We start from the raw sequence: 21,287 nt of genomic DNA on the forward strand, positions 1-21,287 counted from the left end.
TTTAACCTCCCTAATCCATCCCATTAAAACCACCTACCCACCATTCCAAAATGTGCAGCTTTTTCTTTCTAGAAACAGTCTTTCTTCACATTAAATGGTGTATGAGGCTTCTCCTAGCTACTGAAAACAATTTATTGACTTCTCCATTTCTTACAATTATAAACCAATAATTGAATGTATCCACTACTCCCTACTGTAAACTATTCATTGGGCCTCTTTACTCCTTAAAACTATAATCCATTATCAACCAGGGTTATGTAGAATTTTAGGGTTCCTCTAAATGTTGCCAGAGGTTCCTTGTGCTTTTACTGACTGACCTCCCTAAATTTGGTGCCTGCATAGTTCCAGGGCTGACACCACTTGGCAGAGCCAGCTGCATGAAACCAAGGACCTCTAATGTATAGGGGGCATTTTTTTTCCACTGGCAAACAAGTCTAACAAGTCTAAAATCTGAAAATTATTATTGGCGTTCCTTGGGGGTAAAAAGTAAAAAGGCCACTATTAACTCTCTACTAGGTCTTTCCAGTGCTCATTTAATGCATTGATTACACTTAATGAAGGTAGGATTGGTGTCATGTTGATGGGATGAGCTAGAACCTGGTATGTCAGGAAAGAGACTCAATGTTTAAAACTGCTCTGGACACAATGTTTAAAACTGACAGGTCCTCTTGGAATGTTTTCTCTGATTCTTCCTTCTCTTCCAACAGAGTGAGCGAATTCTGACAGATCTCGGGATGCCCATAGACACTGAGCCATCCAGTGCAAAGGGTAAGTGTCCTTATGATGACTGTAGTGACATATTTATCCGACTCTCTGTACGGGGTGTAGATGTTGTGAATTGATGGAATTATATTGCATGCCAGTTTTTTCCTAACAGTTCTTTTTTCTGATTGGTCAGATGGTGAGCGCGGGATTCAGCTCCACTTCTCGTTCTCTCCTCCGGTCTTCTCCGTCCTCCTCAAGCATCTCCGAAATATTGTAAGTTTCTCACCAAATGGTAGTCATCATTGTCAGCGTAGCAGCTGATAACAGAGAACAATAGGTGGAGTCTGGTGGGTAGCAAAGTTTCACTATGAACCTCTTCCATATTTTTATGCCGGGAGTGTGTGTGTGATCAGGAGATGTACTGGGGTCAAAAAATGCTCCCATTTGTTGGTTGGATTAAGGATAGGGTCACACTGAACACGTGGGGGTGCTCAGTGTCATACATGTGAATCACTGATGGCAAAATAGACGCCCATAGCCAGATTTATTATTAGGCAGGACCAGGCTTTGCCTATGGTCTGCTCACCTCTATCACTTTTTATCATCAGTATTTTTCAGACGGCTCTGTCCCTACCGCCAGCGTCACCATCTCCCTCCATTACCGGAACACAGAAATATCCAGAGAGAAAGTGAAATCTCCAATCAAATCTCCAGCTCCAACCTTCAACAAGCTGGTGAGTACAATGATGGTGATACCGCAGAGTGAGGGGTTAAAAATGATCTGAACACTATTCATCCAGTGTATTATGTATTGGGTATTACCAGTGCTGGCCTTTGTACCTATAAAGGACGTTGTCCACTTTCCTGTCATGAGCCAACAACTCTCTGCATGGTTAATTGATCTTCACACAAACCCCACTGAGAATATGTGACTGTGGTTTGCTCTTACTAAAATATTCATTGTCTGACGGATGATGATAATAAATATGATAATGGAGATGTTGTGGAGAGCATTAATGTTGTATGGAGTTGATTTTACTTGTCACAGTGTATTAATGTTGCTGATAAAATTATACCAACGATGAAGCCTTCATATGTGTGTATGTGTATTGCTCCTCATTAGAGTCCTATTCTGGGTATATGGATTGATCATGTACCTGTTGTCTTGTATATGTATGGCTCCTTTAGATACCTCCTATTTTGTATATACAGGTTGATTGTGTCAATGTGGTTGTATATACTGTATGTACTGCTTCACTATATACTGATATTCTGCCTATACAGATTGATTGTGTTCCCATTGCTCCATATATTCACTGGTCCTCTATATACTCCTATTCTAGATATATTGATTGAGTGTGCCCCTATTGCTGGGTATAGAGAGGGATCATGTCCCTGTTGCTTTAAATGTGTACTGCTCCTCTATAGACTATTCTACGTATATGGATTGATCATGTTCCTGTTGCTTTGTGTGTGTATGGCCCTTCTAGATAATCATATTTTAGATATACATGTTGATTGACCTCTATTCAAGATATATATGAATTGACTGTGTCCCTGTTGTTTGGTATATGAACTAATTGTGTCCCTATTGCAATTTAAGTGTACAGCTCCTCTACATGCTTTTATCCTTGGTATGAATTGAGCATGTCTTTGTGGCTGTGTGTATACATATTGCCCCTCTATATAATGTAATTCTGAATATCCCGATTAATTGTGTCTCTATTACCACGGCAGGTGCAATTCTCGGTACAGCAGTTGGATGGTAATGTGATGAAGTTCGAGGTGAAGAGTAAAGGCATTTTTCTGGGGATGCTAAGCATCCCACTGAGCACGGTCCCATTAAACAAGGACATCTGGTATCGCCTAGGAGGATAAGCCAGCACATCTGTATCTTCAGAATCCAGGGAACTGATATGAGCTGCCATATTTCTATGGGTGACTCCTGATTGGAGCATATCCATCTCTGGAGTTTTGTGTTCCAGAGTGATGATGATCAGATGGCACCATCATTGTCAGCAACAGTGGAAAATGTTATATTATCATGAATACGCAGGTGTTGTGGAGTCATCTCACTCTGAACTGACATTTCAGTGTTTACCTAAGTATTATACTTGAGCCTCAGCATCCAGCAAAGTGGCCCTTTAAGAATGGGGTATTTCACATCCAAACAGAAGGAGGTCAGGACTGCCTCCTTCATACAGAGATATTTGGTGCTGTTATGTAGGGAGTTAGGAGTTCTACAATCAGGGGTGAGGTACTGAAATCCCTCACACTCTGTCCACAGGATGTGATAACAGATATTTATTAAAATGTAAATATCATGTACTGACTACAAACTACTTTTGTAATTAGAGACAATTCTGAGAGTGATTTTTATTGGAAGAAATAAATTATTTTGTCATTTACTGGTGATTGGTAGAGATCTGTGTCACATGATGGAAAACCCACTGTATACAATAATTGAAAATATAGCAGGACTCAAAATTACTTTTAAAAAAATTCTTCCCCCATTTAAAAAAAGTTCAATTGAGTGCTGCTCTTTTTTACACTCTATTTCTGCAATCCACCTACTCTTGTCCCAGCTGACACTCCGCTACTAAGCTGACGGCACCATAGAACATTATTTAACCCACTGTGAACCCATTGTGTCATAAACTTGCCCTGAAGGGAGTGTCATCAGGTTGGCATGGGTGTACAAAAGAGTGATGCAGAGAACAGCTCACATGTTACGTGGTGCGTGCCATTTTCTACATCATTGAGTTGCTGCCCACTGTTATCACAGGAAGACCTGAGAAAGTCACTAGAATAGATAAGTAATAAATTAATATTTAATAAATAATTATAAATTATTAATTAAATAATAAATAAAAAATTGGGAGGTTGGTCCTAGGGGGCGGGATCTGCCCAAAGAGGAGGTGAGGTTTAAAGTGTATGCACACATTCATGTCATGCATACGTGTGTACTTGGCAGTGTGACGGGTCACCTTTAATAGAGGTAGGCCCAGATTTGTGCAGGACAAGGGCATTAAGGAGAATGCTTAAGCAAGCTTTAACCTAAATACCTTGCCTAACAATGTCCCAAAAATAACTATTGAACCTGCCAGTTATGTACCTGAGATGCAATTTGCAATGGTTCTGTGACAATGATGTTGTCTAAATTTGAAGCAGAGTTGTTGTGTATGTTGCATGTATGTTGTGTCTACTTCCAATACAATGGGATGAAAAATGCCATGGCTGTAATTCCTCATGGCAAAGATTTAAGAAGGTGCTGGAGATATTCCTCAGGGATTTTGGTCCATATTGACATGATAGCAAAAGTCAATATGTTGCAGATTTGTCCTCTGTACATTCATATTACGTATGTCCCGTTCCACCCAAAGGTGTTTTTTTAATACGATATTCCTGTGCACACCTGACTTCCTGTTCAGTAATCAGTCAGTATCTAATGAGCTTCCAGTAGTCTATAATAGCTGATAACAGAAATACCAGACTGCAGATACTGTGGGATGTTATTCTCTCCAACTTCTGTTGCCTATCTTTTGTCCAGATTTCAGTTTAGCAGTCGGGTTTTGCGTTGTGTCTGCGGCCTGTTTGTTGCATATAACGATTCATGTTTACAGAATACAACAGACTCACACACTCTATTGCGAGATTCTGGAACACTCAGCCGTGAGGAATTATTGCGGCATATAAACTAATTAGCACTAATTAAAGACAATTTCTCTGCTTGTCATGAGCCAGCATACTGGCAGAGCGAGCGGCAGACATATTGTACTGCCGCTGACCTGAATTAAACGTTTTGTTGGAGTGAAAGTGCTGCCTTAGACATCAGCAACCAGAGCTGCACTGCTGAGGATAATTGCCAACTGCTCGAGACAATTAGAAGCCATTGAGAACTATTCTTACCACAATTACAATCCTGGGCCACCAAGGACAATTTAGAACTACAGAGGATGATCTAGAGTTTGACCTGCCAAGGATGACCATAAGCAATCAAGGATGGTTCTTAAGCACCAGGGGATGATTTGGAGCAATGGAGGATGCTACTGCCATAGGTTCAACTTGTGGCAGGCCGATCGCCATAACATTGTGCCACTATGATACTTATCATAAGGAGGGGACAAGGGGTACTTCTGTACCTGGTCCCAATCTAAACCACTTGACTTTTTCAATGCTTGAACTTTGGGTGAGAGGGGTACCTAGAATGGGGCCGTGTCTGTTTCTGTTGGCAGTAGTCTTGCTTACAGCATCCGATAGAAACTCCATCTTTCATCTTTGCTGCATTATTGAAGTTGACTCCATGCACACATATATATATAATTACTCTTTTTACCCACCTGTGACTTGAAATTGTGTAACACTTGTGACATATAGCTTTGCCATTCACTAAAAATATTATTATTTCAGTAAAGACCCATTCACATCAGAATGCAGGGCACAGCAGAGCATTTTTTTGCTTTGGTTTGGGATATGCTGTTATCGGGTATTTAAAATAAGTTGGCTGCAACTTACCTCAACACACAAAAAAAGATCACTGGGATAGAACACCGGAAACACCGGATGCAGTTAATTATTTATTGTAGGAAGGATTCATTGGGGCAACCAGCTGTTGGATTTTCTGAGATGGAGATCACTGATGCCAGATGTGGACAAACAGTGAGGCAGGCAGGAGACTCTGACCATGTCGGTTCAGTAGCGGGATGTGACGGTATCCTAAAATGAAAAGAGTCACCTTCAGTTTCTTCATAGAATTAAGAATGACTAATTCCCCAACCGTGCGATCTGTAATGACAAACCCCGGAATAGTATTACAGCAGTGTGGAGTAAGAAAAGTCAGTGTTAATTGCTGGCTTTTCTCTATGCCAAGACTAGTGCAGCCTCAACATAATGTAATATTTCTGTTTATCAGATCAGTTTTTAATATCAGCATAAACAGCCGGCTCTGTATATTCAACTCATTAGAGGGATTTAATCCTCAGCACTCCCTAGAGAGGGTCATTACTGCTAAGTGCGCCATAAACTGCTTGTGTGCACAGGAATAATAAGTGTGATGAGTGTGAGCGGAGTACCACCTTTACTAATGCAGCTTAGCGGCAGAGTGTACTGGCCCAAAAATTCATTCCCAACCACTGGAAGGTGGTCCTCCACGCAGAACCGAATCATCGCCAGCTCTGGAACCTGGATTAAGAAGGCTAAAGATTCGTTCCATTTAGGGTTAAAGGCTGCAGGGGCAAACACAGCATGTCAGCGTACATATATAGCCAATCTTTTTATACATTTTTATAGCTCTGACATATACCACATCATTGCACAAAGAATACTATACCATTCCCATCAGTCTAAGCACCAGAGTATCCCTCCACAATATTATTTTACATTTCTATAGCTCTGACACATATCGAAGTGTTGCACAGAGAATACTATATCATTTCCATTAGTCTGCAGCTTACACTCTAATTTCCCTACCTCAGTCACACCCTAGCATCATACATTTATGTAGGTCTCTGTACCAGAAAAGTTTACAATATAATGTTCCAACTAGTGATGGGAGAAATTGAGCAACACTGCAGCTTAATTACATTAAACTAAAATATTACAAAAATTGCTGAGGGTAAGAGGACATACCTGAAGGGAAAAGAAGCTTACAAATGCATTCCCTTGACTATGTTACAATGTTTTTTTATGGAAAATTACATTTTTAACTTTTGTTTTACCTGGGACATGTCCCCATGGTTCCCCTCAACCCTTCCATCAAGTTTGGTGACAATTTTTTGTTCAGGGGCATTTACCTTGCTTCAAGTGGTTGGTAGGGCTGAATACTAATCTTAAATGATTATCTATTATTGGCTGCTCTCTCATACCTCTATAAATAAGTCCCACCATATAGAGGTAAACTCGTAAGGACATAAACACAACTGACCATTATTTTTTATGATCTGGGTCTTCCTGCTGCATTGGTCAGCTGGAACTCCATAGATTTCCAAAGTCACAATCGGGTTGGCTGTGTTGCTTTTGGATAACTTGCTTGGAGGAAGAAGAAATCCACTGATCACCTTCAAAACACAAAATCAGTAGATAACCAAACAGCAGAGGTAACAAGAAACCAAAGGTGATCGGAGAATGTTATTAACCAATGACATCTAGGGACCACAAATTGCTGTATATTAAAGATCATAGGCGATCATAGGCCACAGATGACCAAGAAATGCTATCATTGAGACTGCAGGGAACCAGGAAGCACAGTTGACCAAAGACCTGTGGTAAACACAGGATAATATATTTTATGATACTTCATTATAGGGGTATATATTTTCCTAACAAGTTAGTCAGAGGGATTTGGAAGAAGGACAGTCCCTCCAAATCAGGGACAGTTGGGAAGTATGTACCCAATGGTGACCAGGGACCACAGAATTAATGAGCAAAGAACTGTGGTGACCAAAGATGCCTGGTGATCAGGGAGCTCTCTTACTGCAGTTCAGGATGGTAAGAACATATGCTAACCTGTACCATTACATTGCTGGAAAAAATGGCGGTTCACCTTAATAGAAAGGGAGAATGGCTGACTGTGACTATGCGGATTGTTTGGATCAAATGTGTAATGGGATCCACACAGGAAATCTGGCTTTAGAACATATCCACAACCACCATTATCTCGAAACCTTCCATCCTGCAGATCCATAGGAATTCCTGGAGTCTGAAAGTTCATTGCCACTGAGAAATAAACAGATAGAAAGAAAAAAATAAGAAACAAGCAGGTTATAAGATTGTCCCATTGTGTGCTAGATCCCAGAGATGTTGGGGACACTGATATATCTCCAGACACTAGGGGTGTCCCCAACTTCTCACCTCAGGAGTTTCCTGCATATGTCAGGATATTTGTACATTGTATGTTACACGATTCACTATATTTTCCCTATAAAATACCAGACCTCACAAGACAAACACATGTCACACTCACCCATCTGACAGCCGACATTCCAGAATTCCTGAGGCTGGAAGTTGGAGGAGCCGGTTCGGGATCCTTTGGGGTAGATTCTAGTGATAAATTTCATGTTGTGAAGGACGAATTTTGGAGCTGAATAAAAGCAGTTTGTGTTATCAAGAGGACATAGGAGACATTGGAAATAAACTCTACAAAACACCAAATTGTCTTTGTAAAAGGTGTGAAATATTTGCACATCAGCTAGCTGCCTCCTCCTATCTATACAATCTGTAAATAACATATAGCTATGAGACGCTGCACACAGCAATGGACATTTGATTTGCTCATATACATGGAAACCAAATGTATACATTGTGGCTTGATGTTTCAGTGAAGGGTTGTGATATGTATGTATCTCTATGTATACAGGAAAATACATACATTGTTCCAATGGCAGTGTGAAAATTACTACACACATTTTGAACCCCTGTGCTGCAACTCTCCCTGGTGTCTATATATTTTCACTCACTCCACTCCCCAGTGCAACAGTTCTCTCTCTAGTTGTCTTATTGTTGTACACACTGCAAAAGTGCTCTCTTCGGTGCATTGCTTTACATACACTCTGCTCCTTTATGTTATAGTTCTCTCTCTAGTGTCCATATAGTTACAAACACTCTGCTCCTTTACAATATATCACAGATCTCTAGAATGTGTCTTTGTCCCTGCATACACTCTGCTTTGCAGTTTCCCTATGTTATATACATTCTTTTCCCTTATCTCTCTCTCTCCTGTGTCCATGTGTTTGCCCTGTGGATGCTGCCTTGTCTTCTTTATTCTGCCATTCACCATCTCAAGAATATGTTTTGGTGCTGTCCCTCGACTGCCCTAGTGCATACAAATACCCGAGAAAATATTAAATGTCACCTTACATATTTACCTTTTTTTCACTAAACAGAACCTTCCCAGCCAAGACCAGCTGCCCCATCTCTCTTCATATTCTATCCTAAGTTCTCCTCTGAACCCTCCCCAGGAGGAACATGATTAGCTACAGCAAATCTCTTCTGTGGTTGATCTATGCTCCCAATGGTCCATCACTGGCCTATGTCTTTACCCATATTCAGTTCTAGGGAGAGGATACACCTTACCTAATCATAGTGCCCATCTAAGTACTGTCTCATTGGACATTAATGAATACCAGTGTGTTATGAATCACTCAGAAGCCATGAATCAGTCTATATTAAACAGCTCAATGCTGGAATCTATAGTAGTAATATTAATAGGAATTATGGAATAAGCTCCTGTAGTAGCAGAGTACCGATGGAGGGCAGCACAGGCTCTGCACAGGATCTGCTGGAGGCACTTAGTACAATCTTTGTTTTCATTTTATAATGTAAGAGATGAAACGGCAAAGAGCCAAATGTAGAATGGACCAGCGACTTGCCAGAATCCCGGCTTCAGAAATGCCATGAAAATTTAATTCTATTTATTTCATGCCTGGAGTCAGCCATGACCCAAAATTTGAGTACTCATTGTATGTAAAATATTCATCGGATATATATATTTTTCGGATTCACAAAACCCAAAACTGAAAGAGGAGAATCGATTGATAGAAGACGCTCTGTACTTCCAACAGCAACAAATCAATGAACATAGAAATGGGATTGGTTGATGTAGGCAACATACACCAGACTTCCATACTCTGTATTTACTATCATATAACTCTGTTATCAACTTCGGAGTACCTGAGTGCCAAACCAGCTGCCTTGCTTCCTTCTCTGATAATGAATTATTCTCATAGAATTTCTGCTTGTTGCAGGCATGCTGAAAACTAACAAACGTCTTTGGTTTGGTGTAAATTACAAGATCTGACATCTCTGGTGCAATCTGCGGGCCTTTAACCTGCAAAATGAAATCAAACTTCTATAAACACAAGTGACATAGGATTCTCTGAGCACTATGGGTTACCACCAGTAATAGTTCGGCAGACACACTCTGTCTCTGATTGGAACGGGGGACTCATCTATATGGGTTAGATGGGTAAGCAGTCACTCCCTGGCTCGTTTAGGTATGGCAAGCTGCAGCTACTGAGCTCTGAACACAACAGGAGCATAGAAAACATGTGAAAGGAGGACTGGAGCACTGCCTGCTGAGTTAATGAGAATACAGAAAAATCATAATCATTATGTGATACTTACAATAGAAAAGGAAGGAAATCCTGTTACTCATTTCTTTCCAATGGATAAAAGATCTTACACAGTGGGATGTAGGAGTGGAGATAACTTTTTCATCATCCCCCTGAGATACCATAATTTACTTACAGAGTTCTATCTGTTGGCACAGCCTTTAAGTTTTTTTACACGTCAGATGGACCACCTGAGACAAACAGATGTGCACATCTCAGGTAAAAATCTAACATGTGTACAGGCCACCCCCCCCCCCCCATGTCTTTCATCAACCCACCATGGCAGATTGATAAACGACTGGTCAGGAATGAATGCTGTACACCTCTTTGGAGTTCACAATGGGGGTCTCTCGCTTGTTTCCCCTCCCACCTTCAATAATTAGAATAGTACAGCACTAGTTTGTTAATTTGTCACAACAGTCATGTGACATCCATCCATGTTTTAGACAGGATGGGTGGGGATGTGGCATAAAAAACATTATTTGTCATTTACATATAATTACATTCAAAATCTGTGCACCAATCACCCATAGGAATTACTTTTTTTCATCTTTATCAGTATTTAAAGGGATAAGTGACCTTGATATTGTTAAATGTCACCTTCAATCCTGTACAATTATCCTGCGGTTGGATAAAGATCCCTGGGATCATCTCTACATGAAAGTGCTCCCAGAATAAAGAGAAGTAAGTGACATTTCTAACACCACAATCTGCCCTTTCTGCGGACAGAATTAAACTGCCAGGATGATGAAGAGGATTTGCATAGCTTGTGGCGGCCCTGAGCTGTTTATTGTTAAATGCAAACTCACATTAATATGACGGCAGCCCAGAAATGATATTCAATTATCGGATTATTCAGACGGGGAGAGAGGGAGGAGGAGGCGCAGAAATGAGGATTTAATTGGAATTCCCGAAGATATTACAATTTCTGATACTGAACGTGCTGGGATTGTGTATACCGGATTATGAGGAACAATCCTGGAGTTATTTCTATGGGAAAAAAGAAGTGTGCCAGGTTGATGGGTTGGGGGTAAGTGAGGACCATACAGAGTTTGCAGGGCAAGGACATCCAAGAGGAAATGTCTTTAATTATTTCTTTACTGCTTATGGTAAGTCTGTGAAATTAGTGGTCCATGATGTCCGAAAGGTTGGCGACCACTGCACTAAAGGACACTAAAGGACCCTCCTGCTTGCAGTTTTTTAGTTTCAAATATATGCTAAAAAAACATTATGCACAAGTAAATAAGTAGTGTCCGTTCCCCTCCAGAAATGTGACTCTTCCCTTGCAGAGCGTTGATCCCTCCTCACTCCATCTCCAGAACACTGACCCCTACTCCTGCAGGGTGGTGACTTTGAAAGGAGAATTTATTTCTTTTCCACATTAACTCCCATTCCTCCAAAGCAGTAGCTCTCTACCATCCTGAACAATGATTTCTTATACTACCCCTTGGTTGGGTTATTACAAAGCATCAATCGGACACACAGTACCTGAAATGGAGCAGACACTGCTGTCTCCACCCCAGAAGACCCATAGCACTCTGGGAATCCTGCATCATAGATTATTTCTATAATAAATGTATATTTACAACAATATAATACAAATACATAAAATATTAGATTAAAACGTAGCAACCTATAATGATTAAGATTAAACGACCTAAGATTGTAGCTTCCTTTCATCCAATAATCATAGTTCTTTTTGGTGCCGCTATACAGAGCAGACAAGTAATGAAGTTCATACAGGTTCTTGCATGTTTTTGGTACCTTCATACATTTTGCATGTCACTGGCCTGCTCTGCGTATGGCATGTAATGAGGTCAGGCAATATAATAATAGCAGGTAATACAGAGATGAGGTCAGCAGAGAGTTCATGTTGTACCTGTTGTTTAGTGCTCAGATATTTTCTCAGCATATATGTGAACGTTTTTTTCTTATCTTTGGAATTCTTATTGTCGGACTCCTCCTCGTTCCTCCCCTCAGCTTCTTGTTCACTGGGGCTTGGAATCTGCTCAGGGTCGATCTTCTTGTGTTTTATTAAAATTTTACCTTTTAGAGCCTGAAGAAAAGAAAACAGGGTGTTATTAATCATCACTAATTGTTATAGGTGGAACTGGGAACTCCGCAGGGGAGGGCTTTAATGAAGTTCTTTACTAGAGATAATATTTCTAAAAGATAATACTACTAAAAGATAATATTTCCAAGAACTGGTGAGCCAATTATCACTCTTCCTTACTTTCTGTGCAGTGATAGGAAATCTAATGTGCATTCCCAAACCCGCAACCTTATGGCACTTTATTTGTATGTAACTGAAAAGGGAGCAGACACTGCTGTCTCCACCCCAGAAGACCCATAGCACGGTTGCTCAGAGGTAAGTTCTCTTGCCTTTGCAGCGCTAGGTCCCAGGTTCAAATCTCTGCCAGGACACTATCTGCAAGGAGTTTGCAGGTTCTCCCCATGTTTATATGGGTTTCCCTCTGGGTACTTGGGTTTTCTCCCACATCCCAAAAACATGCATTTAGGTTAATTAGCTTCCCCCCCAAAAAATTTGACCTTAGAATGTAATAAAGACATATGACTGGGGTAGGGACAGACGCACGTATGGATGGAGAAATCCATGTGCAGGTAAAAAGATAAGTCCATCGCGTACCTGTTGGAGAATGGATTCTATTATTTTCTAGAAATAAGTGGTGTTCTGCCATGTACCCTCATAGGTGCCTTTATAGGCAGCTTTCTGATTTAGAAAGGGGATGATTCCTTCCATAACTGAAGTAGCTGTTTGGTTGAGCATGTCTTGTAAGTGTGTCAATAAAGTGGATTGCTGGAAATATTGTGCATGGACTCCTGTCAGTGTTCAGAATGGTAATTACTGGCCATCCACACACAATGAGCGCACTCAGGAGTGAAGTGGAAGAGATAAGTGTGGAAGAGGATTATTGCTCTTCAGATGGCGGATATCTGTGTGCTGCAGGTGGAGCAACTCATTACCCAGAGAGGGCAGAAGAGTCATCAGGATGGAAACAGAGACTCTGCCAGTGCTGGCTGATGCAAGCTTTACATCCAGCATTTCTGCACGTATAATGGACAGGGAGAATTGTGTGTGACACCATCACTCCATTATTAATTCTAGAAAGGAAGAAAACATTTACAGGGCCACTCCATCCAGAAATGATATTTTAGAGGTTGGTAGATGCTGAACTGTGAGAACACCACACAATCTCCTCTATCTTTACTGAGATTATTATGTCTATGATCTCTGATTCCAAAACCTTACACAGCATGGACAGCCATGTCAGTACAGTGGACAGACATGAGAGTGTCTCTCACTTTGATTTCACCTCTTAGGTAACCAATTTGCAGCTTGTCCAGTGGCTCCGCCATAGGTGGGCTGTTTTGTCTGTCATCTGTCTGGAATTCTACATTCGTCAGATCATTAAAAAACCCAAAGCAGCTGCAGATCATCTCCTGGAAATGCCATTTTGTTTTAATTTTTAACAATTTTAAAAAACAAAGTTTAATCAATCAGTGAACAGTGAATCATTGTTATTGTTTTACATAATCCACCGCAGCCAGATTTATCAGTTTTTTAGTGTTTCTGAACATGCTTTAATATATGGTTTTGTCCCTGTGCTTTGCATTCTGTTATTACAGAGGGGTTAGAACCCTCGAACACACCAACTACAAGATGGGGACCCCAAGGTGAACATCTACCTAATGCTATATTTTTATTACCTGCAGGTATAATTTGAGTCTTCTGGTAATATTAAATTCTTCTCTCAGATAGCATGTACAGTGCTCAAATATTTCTGACCTGAACAAACGTTTATATTGATCCTATTTTAAAGAACTCAAAACGTTCCAGCCAAAAACGTTCATCTCAAAGGGAAGGCATAGCAGCCAGTAGTGGGCATGTGCCACTGCATGAGGGCCCCAGACCCTCCCCAGTCAACTGGGGCCCCCATGGGGGTTTCAAGTCAGTTTGACTAGGGACCCAGGCTGGTTCTGCACAAGGACCTTCTGTTGACTATGTCCACTATTGACAGCAGCTGTATATATACTGTACAGTCAGTGTGTGTGAGATATAAAAGTATTTTGAATTTACTATAAGCTTCCAGCAGATGGAGCTGTAGGCTGATTTGGCATTTTTTCTAGGTTGATTTTACTGCTTTGCTGTGAAGAGCCTCTGTTGTGAGCAAACACACAGAGATGGATGATCACAGGTAGCCAAACCCTCCTGATTGAAAGTTCTGCTGACACAAAAAGTCACTTGTAACATTAGATGTATTACCATGTTTCTATTTAGTGTCTACAACAGGGGGAAGCGATGGCTTCTCATGTATAAAAAGTTGTTCTACATTTTCAGCCTCAATTTTTCTTTTTCCTGCTTTGGGGTTCTCAAATGATTCTTGTACGTCACTTACCTCGGGGGATGGCAGGACTTGAGATGATGGATCAGTAATGGTGGATCTCAGTAGTTTATCTCCGAGGATGGTGATTAGGAGATTGGCCAGGACTTTCTGCTGACTGCAGGAACAGTGGTCCTCCAGGGACAGCACGAGCGGATACTGTGAAGTCTGATGAGAGAAGATGGTTAGCAAAACCTGGGAGAACATTTATTGTTTTTAGTAATGAGCCATCCAGAGAAAGCAGAGCTGAGATGAGTGAACATCACCGTGTCTGATGTTTAGACACAGATTTCTTTGGCTCAAGGGCTAAAGGGGTTATGGCTCCCTGATGCTCCCACAGTTTAAAATCAGAATGCCATTTAACAAGTTCAATTGGACCTTCCACTTTAAGACTTACCATAAAGGCATATTTGTCAATCACATACACAACAGATCTAAATAAAATTTTGCTGGTGAGAGTGAATCCATGGTACACTATTGGCTCATCATCTGGTCCGTCCCAGCAATCAATCTCCAGAGAACGGCAGCCGCGCATCAGAGCACTAAAAGGGAAAAGCAGCGGGGGTCATTAGCCATGATGACAATATCTGAGTGCTGGTAATTTTCTTATCACAGGGTGTTACCCGTCCTCCACTGGCTAAAATTAGTCAGTTAGTTCAGTGTTCTTTTCAGAGATGATGGCTCAGTGTAATTTTTTTTGGATGGACAATTTTTTGTTCCTGATATATTACAACATAGATTTAAAGAAAAAGTAATTCCAGACAAGGATTATAGAGATAGGCAGGGTTAAATTTGGGGTTAGGATGAGAATTAGAAGGTTGTGTTAAACTCCAGGGTTGGGCTTTCTGCTTGTTAGTGATTAGGTTATATCAGGGTAGAATATGTGGTTTGGGTAGCGAAATTGGGTGCATTCCAGGGCTAGAGGTTGGTGTTAGAGTTAGGTTCAATTCTAGGGTTAGAAATTAGTGCTAGAGTAAGGTTGAATTCTAAGGTTGGAGACTGATATTAGGGTCAGGTTAAATTCTAGAATTAGACGTTGATGTTTGGGTAAAGGGTTAGATAAAGGTGGTATAGTTAGGTTAACATGGAGATTAGAGAGTTAGATTTTAGTTTGAAAGTTAGGTTCAGGTTGAATTCTAGTTTTGGATTTTGGTTTTAAAGTTAGTGTGAATTTTAGGGTAAGACTTTGGTGTTTAGTTTAGGGATAGGGCTGAATTCTAGAGTTAGACTTTAGTGTTAAATATAAATTGTAGGTCTATTATAGGGTTAGACCTTGATGTTTTGGTATAGAGTACATTCTAAGGTTAGAGTTTGGATTTGGAGTTTAAGGTAAATCTAGGTTTAGGTTTTTGTGTGTGGTATAGAAGTTATGTTAAATTTTAGGGTTAAATTTTTAAATTTTTACTTTGTTGTTTGGTTTAGGTTGTATTATAGGGTTGGGCTTTAGTGTGTGAGTTAAAGGTTGGGGTAAATTCTGAGGTTAAATTTTGGTGTTAATGGTTGGGGTCACATTGAAGTCTAGGGTTAGGCTATAGTTTTAGGGGTTAAGTCAGTGGTTCCCAAACTGGGTACCAAGCTACCAGATTGCCACCCAGCTGATCTTTCTTGACAACAGTAAATGTAACCAAACAACAGCATGGCTACTGTCATCTCTGTCTTAGTTATGTGCCCTTCCTTCTCCACCAGCTAGGCAATTTCTGAGCATTTTCACTGATTTGACATTCATTGTTGGAGAAAAAGCAAAATAAAGTAAGGCATGGGCTGTGTGTCACAAAATTCTGTCACCTGAAGGCCTAATAGTGAGGTTCGTTACTAAGGGTTTGGTAATCAGGGGTCCGTCATTGAAGAAGTCTCCTATTACCAGATATCAAACTCTTATTACCAGGTTTGCCACTGCCACTGGGGTCCCCTGTCAATGAGGGAGTTCCATCCCTAAAGAGTCTGTAACTGAGATATGTTATAGGGGTCCATCACTGAGGGTTAGTCACTAAAGTCCAAAACTGGGGATCTGTCGCTGGAGTCCTTCACTGAGATCTGTCACTGGGGGCCTGGCAGGGAAATCTGTCACTCAATAGTCTTTCATTGAGAGGATATGAACAAATACCCAACTGCCTAGACCAGAACAAATTGGAGGTTCCTTGAGATAATCTCCAAAGTCACTGTGCTGTGCACTGGAAAGGTTTAGGGCAGGGGTATCAAACTCAAATACACAGACAGCCAAAATTAAAAACTTAGACAAAGTCTAGACGCGTGACAACCTTGAAATTTATTGAAAAAACTGAGGAAGTTTTTCCTTCTCATTAGATTTAAAACCTTTTTTATATGGAAACAAGAGGTTTTGCTTCACATTCAATCTGGAACAAGCTTATATTAGAAAAAGAGGCATAATATATTTTTTTTTATTTTATTAAGGAAAAAATATTCTGCCTCTTTCTCTATTTGTAGCCTTCTGAGTTAAATTTGAATGGTAACCTTTTTGCACAGGCTAACAATAATATTAACAATATTATTTTATGAAAATCAAACTATTCAAGTCCATGGCTTGGAGTAGCAAGGAAAAGTACAGCTGAGGGGGAGTGCTGGAAATGCCAGACATGGCCAATGCCAAGCTAAATCTTTTGAGTGGCCCGCCGCTGGAACTCGCTCTTCATTGAAATAGCGCCGCTACTAAAATTCCCAACATTACTTGCATCTATAAATGTGGGGCCACGCATAGGCAGAGAGCCCGCTGGTCTATAGGCGCCAGTGATGCCAGGAATTGTGGTAACGGCGCTGTTTTAATGCAGTGGCGGGCCAGAAAAAAGGATGTTGCGGGCAAGACTTTAACACCCCTGGTTTAGGGTCTGCTGGGATCTGCTGAATTCTAAAGTTAGACTGTTGCCTTTTTGTTAATAATTGAAGATCTACATTTACAAGAATGTTTATTTCATAACATTAGAAGTTTAAATTACAAAAAGACTAAAACTCAGCAAAATGATCTGCCTATTTCTAACACAGAACCTGGATACCAGCAGGACATAGCACCAACTTGGGGCCACTTACCTGCTGTAAGCCCAGAGATGGCTCTGTCCTACTAGCTGGTCACTGAGCAAGTAACTGTTGTGTGAGGTGGAGATGAAGTAGTTGGTGAGAGGTTGGTTCATGTCCTGGTAGATCTGTGTACATTCTTGGCGGAAGATGTGAGTCTCATTCGAGTTCATGAATCTGGCAAACCCATCAAAGGTCATACATGTCTTTGTCCGAGCTAGAAGGCAAAACAGATGGCGGATTGATGGGTGGGACCGGGGAGGACATAGGGAGGTGCAAAAGATGCCATTACATGAGGGCCCAGACCAGTCCTAGCCAATAGGGGCCCCAAGTCAGTTCAGTGGGAAAAGAGGGGCCCAAGTCAATTTTGCACAGGGGCCCATCTATGTCCACCACTAGCTGGGATGTATTCAGAACATGATATATGAGAACAAAGCAGTGTTTGTTGTATTCCCCAATGTAGACTTTCAAAAATCCAATAAAGAAAAACAAACAATAAAAATGAAGTGTATAAAAAAAGATCTCTTTCTTCGATGCACAAACACATGACATTGGGCTGAGCCAGGATGTAGGAGCAACCCCCACCTCTGTCAGAGATTTTTTTTTATCATAGAAATTGCTCAATCATTTGTGATGTTAAAATTGGGGTCCTCACAATTCATCCTGAGATAGAATTTCCTGATATACATATGACCACTAGGGGTGGCATTTCCCCACCTGTGTATGAATTATAATAATAAAAATATGTCTTATCACCTAGGTTTGAGTAAATTTTATGTCGACAACTACTTGAAAATACTTTAGAATGACCTTTGAATTACCTACTCTAGCTCAGAGGGGTCCTCTCTATTTTCGGAATCCCCTAAAGCTAATTAGAGCTCAGAATCAAAAAAATGGTTGCAGAAAAACCTGATTCACCAGGGTCCGGAGTTTGTTTTCTGCTGAATTTATCATTTCACAAGTCCTCTGCGAAGTTCCCTCTTGGGGTGTTTTCTCCGCATTGAGCATTATGCATTATTCATGCCTTGTACGATACAATTGTCACAATACCCGCCGTCGCTTCGGCGCTAAAGAGAAAATATTGATTTATGTTGATACAAAAGGATCTCGTTTTCTGGCTAATGATTCAGTGTGATTGTGAACAGATACAAAAGGCGAGATCTTTTCTCTGCATTGATGAATTTATCAGTAAATGACAGGTCAGCTTGAACGTTGTCACATTTTACAGATCTGATGGCCGTGAAGTCTCAGAGTGTCTCTGGCTTAAATTATATTATTGGATGTCACAGATGGAAAAACTGCAGGATTAAAAAATATCAATCCAACAAAAAATGATTCTGAACATAAAAATCTGATTTCTGACACAGCATGGACCTGCTGCAAGATCCACCTAAATGTACATCTAGATGTCACATGACCAACCTGCTTTACATCTATAGGTCACACCCTGCTCTACATCCTCAAACTGCTGCAGGATATCAGTATTTTACTGGCTTTGTATAGCTGTGTACATAAATGTCACAAATTAGCAACTGGAGATGATATTGCTGACTTGTTTGCAGAGATGCATGTTCCACGGCTACCATCCCTATGCTAACTAGGAAGGCACAGCCTTGGTACAAGCATGCAATTAGTAATGGCAGCCTATATATATTTCTATGCTAGTGCAAAATGTGCTGTATTTCCCATGTGAAAATAGTCCTCACCTTCCTGGTCCCTCTCGTATTTCTGTACCAGCTCAGAGACTCTCTGATTGCTAGGGCGGCTCTCATGCATCTCCATTTTGAGGAATTTTAAAATGGCATCCGGGGGGAGAAGCCTGGCTGGGGTGGAATATTTCATAAATATGTCTACATACTCTTTCCTGTAGACAAAGGTCTTGTAGATGGACTTAAACGTGTCTATGGTAATATGTCCTGTTCCATCCTCGTCTCCTTCCTAAAGATCAGAAAGCCAATCACAGCATCAGAATGGGCATAAATAAAGTGGACCTATCATGAAATAAATGTTTTTTCTTGTGCACTGTGTTCAGTAATGTGTAACACTGCTCGGTATTTATTACAATCCTTCCTCTGACAATGCCTTTTCTCTATAGAAGGACACTGCCAACTTAGTTTACCAAGTTACCGTCTACTTCATCAACCAGGGTTCCCTTCTACTTCTTGGATGCCGCCTCAGGAAGTTGTTCCCAAAAGTTGGACACAGATTAGCCGATGCAAAGTCACTGACTGCAACTCATTGATATTTTTTTAAATAAAAGATGGAGCATTTATAATTAAATAAATTGTTGCTGTGTATTGTTACATGCAGACTTGTAAAACTACTGACAGGTCCACTTTAAAGCTTTAATAGTAAAACAAAATGGTCGCCGGTTCGTTTTCTCACATTGGAAAGTCCATATAAATCAGTAGAAGATCATGGCGGACACAAACTAATATGAAATAACAGGTTTGTAGTGATGTATGGAAAAACAAACTAGCAACGTCAGGAAATCAATGGACAGCATTCTCCCAGGGTCTCACCTTAAACAGTGCCGTGGCATGAACGGAATCCACAGTGATGGCTAATAGTTGGAATGCTTCCATCATTTGGGAATAGGACATCTCCCCTTTTTCAGCCAGGGACTGAAAAACGTTGGTTAGGAATGTGCACAGAGGGTTAAGAAAAGATAGCCAAGGACACAACGCAGCCCCATTAATAACAATAAGGCCTGGTCACCCATAGCAACCAAATTTGGCCATAGCAATGAAGCAGAGTAAAGAGCATAAACAGACAAAAAAAAAATTAAACTTTGTTTACTCAGAAAACCTCTTTTGTGCCGCTTTTTGGTTCAGTTTCAACCCTTAGCTTTGACTTTACCTGACTCCATGGCCGAGCTCCATAGCCCACCGATCTCCCGGCCTTGTAACAGGCCTTTACCTTGAAGCCATGTTATGGAGACAGGATGGCATATGTTGGGCGTTAGGGCACAGTCAGTGGATGCCAGGGCTTAAAATTACCAAAAAGAGGAGCACAGACACTTTTATGGGTAATAACATTAACAGCAGACATCTTGAGGTGTATACAGATCGCAAAGCTTTAACATAGAGGCTAAAATTTAGGTTTTGGCAACAACAAACTGCCAATGGAGATGATGTGTATGTGTGTATATTTAAAGCTCCCGCCACCCATGCCACCCTCATACAGTAAAGGATATTTATCATCCATGGTGCCTGCCCGCGTTGTCTACCAGCTGCCACTGTCCCTCTTCCACACTGAGGACTCTGCCCGATGATGTCATCATAACAGACGTTGCAGGCTGGCACCATACCGGACAAAAAAACGGAAAACCTCTATTCTGTTATGTCAGATACCAAAGGACATGGCACATCCAGAGTTCCCGGATGGTGCTGCAGGGATAAAGCTGAACCTGCACAACAGGCATGGACCACCTTTATGTATTTACAGCATATACCTCAGATTGAGCTAGCCATTGCCATTGACCCAGACCAGGGGGGAACATAAAGAAGTGCAAAGTGTGCCGCTGCGTGAGGGCCCTGGACTCTTCTCAGCCCTCCCAGGGACCCTAAATCAGTTCAGCAGGGGGGCCCAAGTCTGTTCTGCACAGGTGGCCACTGTTGGCTACGTCCGCCACTGAAATAAAAATGTTTCCAACTATCCAGGTCTAGTTCTAAAACTCCTCAGTAATCTGAATTGACTTTATTTCAGGTGAGCTCTCTTGCCTCCCGGTGTTAATGATCCAAGAGCGTGACACATTGTGCATTCAGTTGTGGTGACAATTGTAGTGCGGATGGCAATGTGGTGTCTGGCCTGTTAATGTTTTGCCAGTGGCAGATCACACCGCTGGGTGTCTTTTAGGTAATGCCCGTTTCCCAGGAATAAACACGTCTGTTCTGTGCACACAGGCCGCCACTTTTTCTGCAGAATTTTAAAAGTTCTTTAAGCCTCCAGAGAGATGTAACAAAGAACGGAGCTGACCTCGGAGGGGGCACAAAGAAATATTTTATTTACAGCTAAAAAAATCACAAATATATAGACATAGAAA

At 41.0% G+C, this 21,287-nt stretch overlaps 2 protein-coding genes across 2 annotated transcripts in view; one reads left to right on the forward strand and one right to left on the reverse strand.

The window, feature by feature from the left end:
• The window catches only part of PIK3C2G (phosphatidylinositol-4-phosphate 3-kinase catalytic subunit type 2 gamma), a gene marked incomplete in the record, with an annotated part of 45,580 nt that extends 42,467 nt beyond the window's left edge, over nucleotides 1–3,113 (forward strand). Inside the window, 4 exon segments of the mRNA XM_072399878.1 lie at nucleotides 708–768; nucleotides 899–978; nucleotides 1,314–1,439; nucleotides 2,443–3,113. Of these exon segments, the coding sequence (XP_072255979.1) occupies nucleotides 708–768; nucleotides 899–978; nucleotides 1,314–1,439; nucleotides 2,443–2,583 (408 nt within the window).
• A 2,156-nt stretch (nucleotides 3,114–5,269) lies between these two features.
• PLCZ1 (phospholipase C zeta 1) lies at nucleotides 5,270–19,885 on the reverse strand. The gene is made up of 12 exons (XM_072403067.1): nucleotides 19,765–19,885; nucleotides 18,949–19,180; nucleotides 17,258–17,459; nucleotides 14,613–14,757; nucleotides 14,231–14,383; nucleotides 11,692–11,868; nucleotides 9,373–9,529; nucleotides 7,667–7,783; nucleotides 7,247–7,419; nucleotides 6,629–6,761; nucleotides 5,781–5,930; nucleotides 5,270–5,421 (listed from the first exon to the last, which is right to left on the reverse strand). The coding sequence occupies exons 1-12, from the start codon at nucleotides 19,843–19,845 to the stop codon at nucleotides 5,339–5,341; spliced, it is 1,803 nt and encodes a 600-aa protein (XP_072259168.1). The 5' UTR covers nucleotides 19,846–19,885; the 3' UTR covers nucleotides 5,270–5,338.
• Nucleotides 19,886–21,287: the final 1,402 nt, after the last annotated feature.

The sequence above is a fragment of the Pyxicephalus adspersus genome, chromosome 2, assembly GCF_032062135.1.
Source record: "Pyxicephalus adspersus chromosome 2, UCB_Pads_2.0, whole genome shotgun sequence".
Taxonomy (NCBI): Eukaryota; Metazoa; Chordata; class Amphibia; order Anura; family Pyxicephalidae; genus Pyxicephalus; species Pyxicephalus adspersus.

Excerpts from the sequence above, each read along its gene's own strand:
- PLCZ1 (XM_072403067.1), bottom strand. The coding sequence starts at position 19,845 with ATGTCCTATTCCCAAATGATGGAAGCATTCCAACTATTAGCCATCACT. Across the intron at positions 7,784-9,372 it reads GCAGCTGGTTTGGCACTCAG|CTCCAAAATTCGTCCTTCAC; the intron begins GTACTCCGAAGT and ends GCTTTTATTCAG. Across the intron at positions 5,422-5,780 it reads GCTAAGCTGCATTAGTAAAG|GATACCGTCACATCCCGCTA; the intron begins GTGGTACTCCGC and ends TTTTCATTTTAG.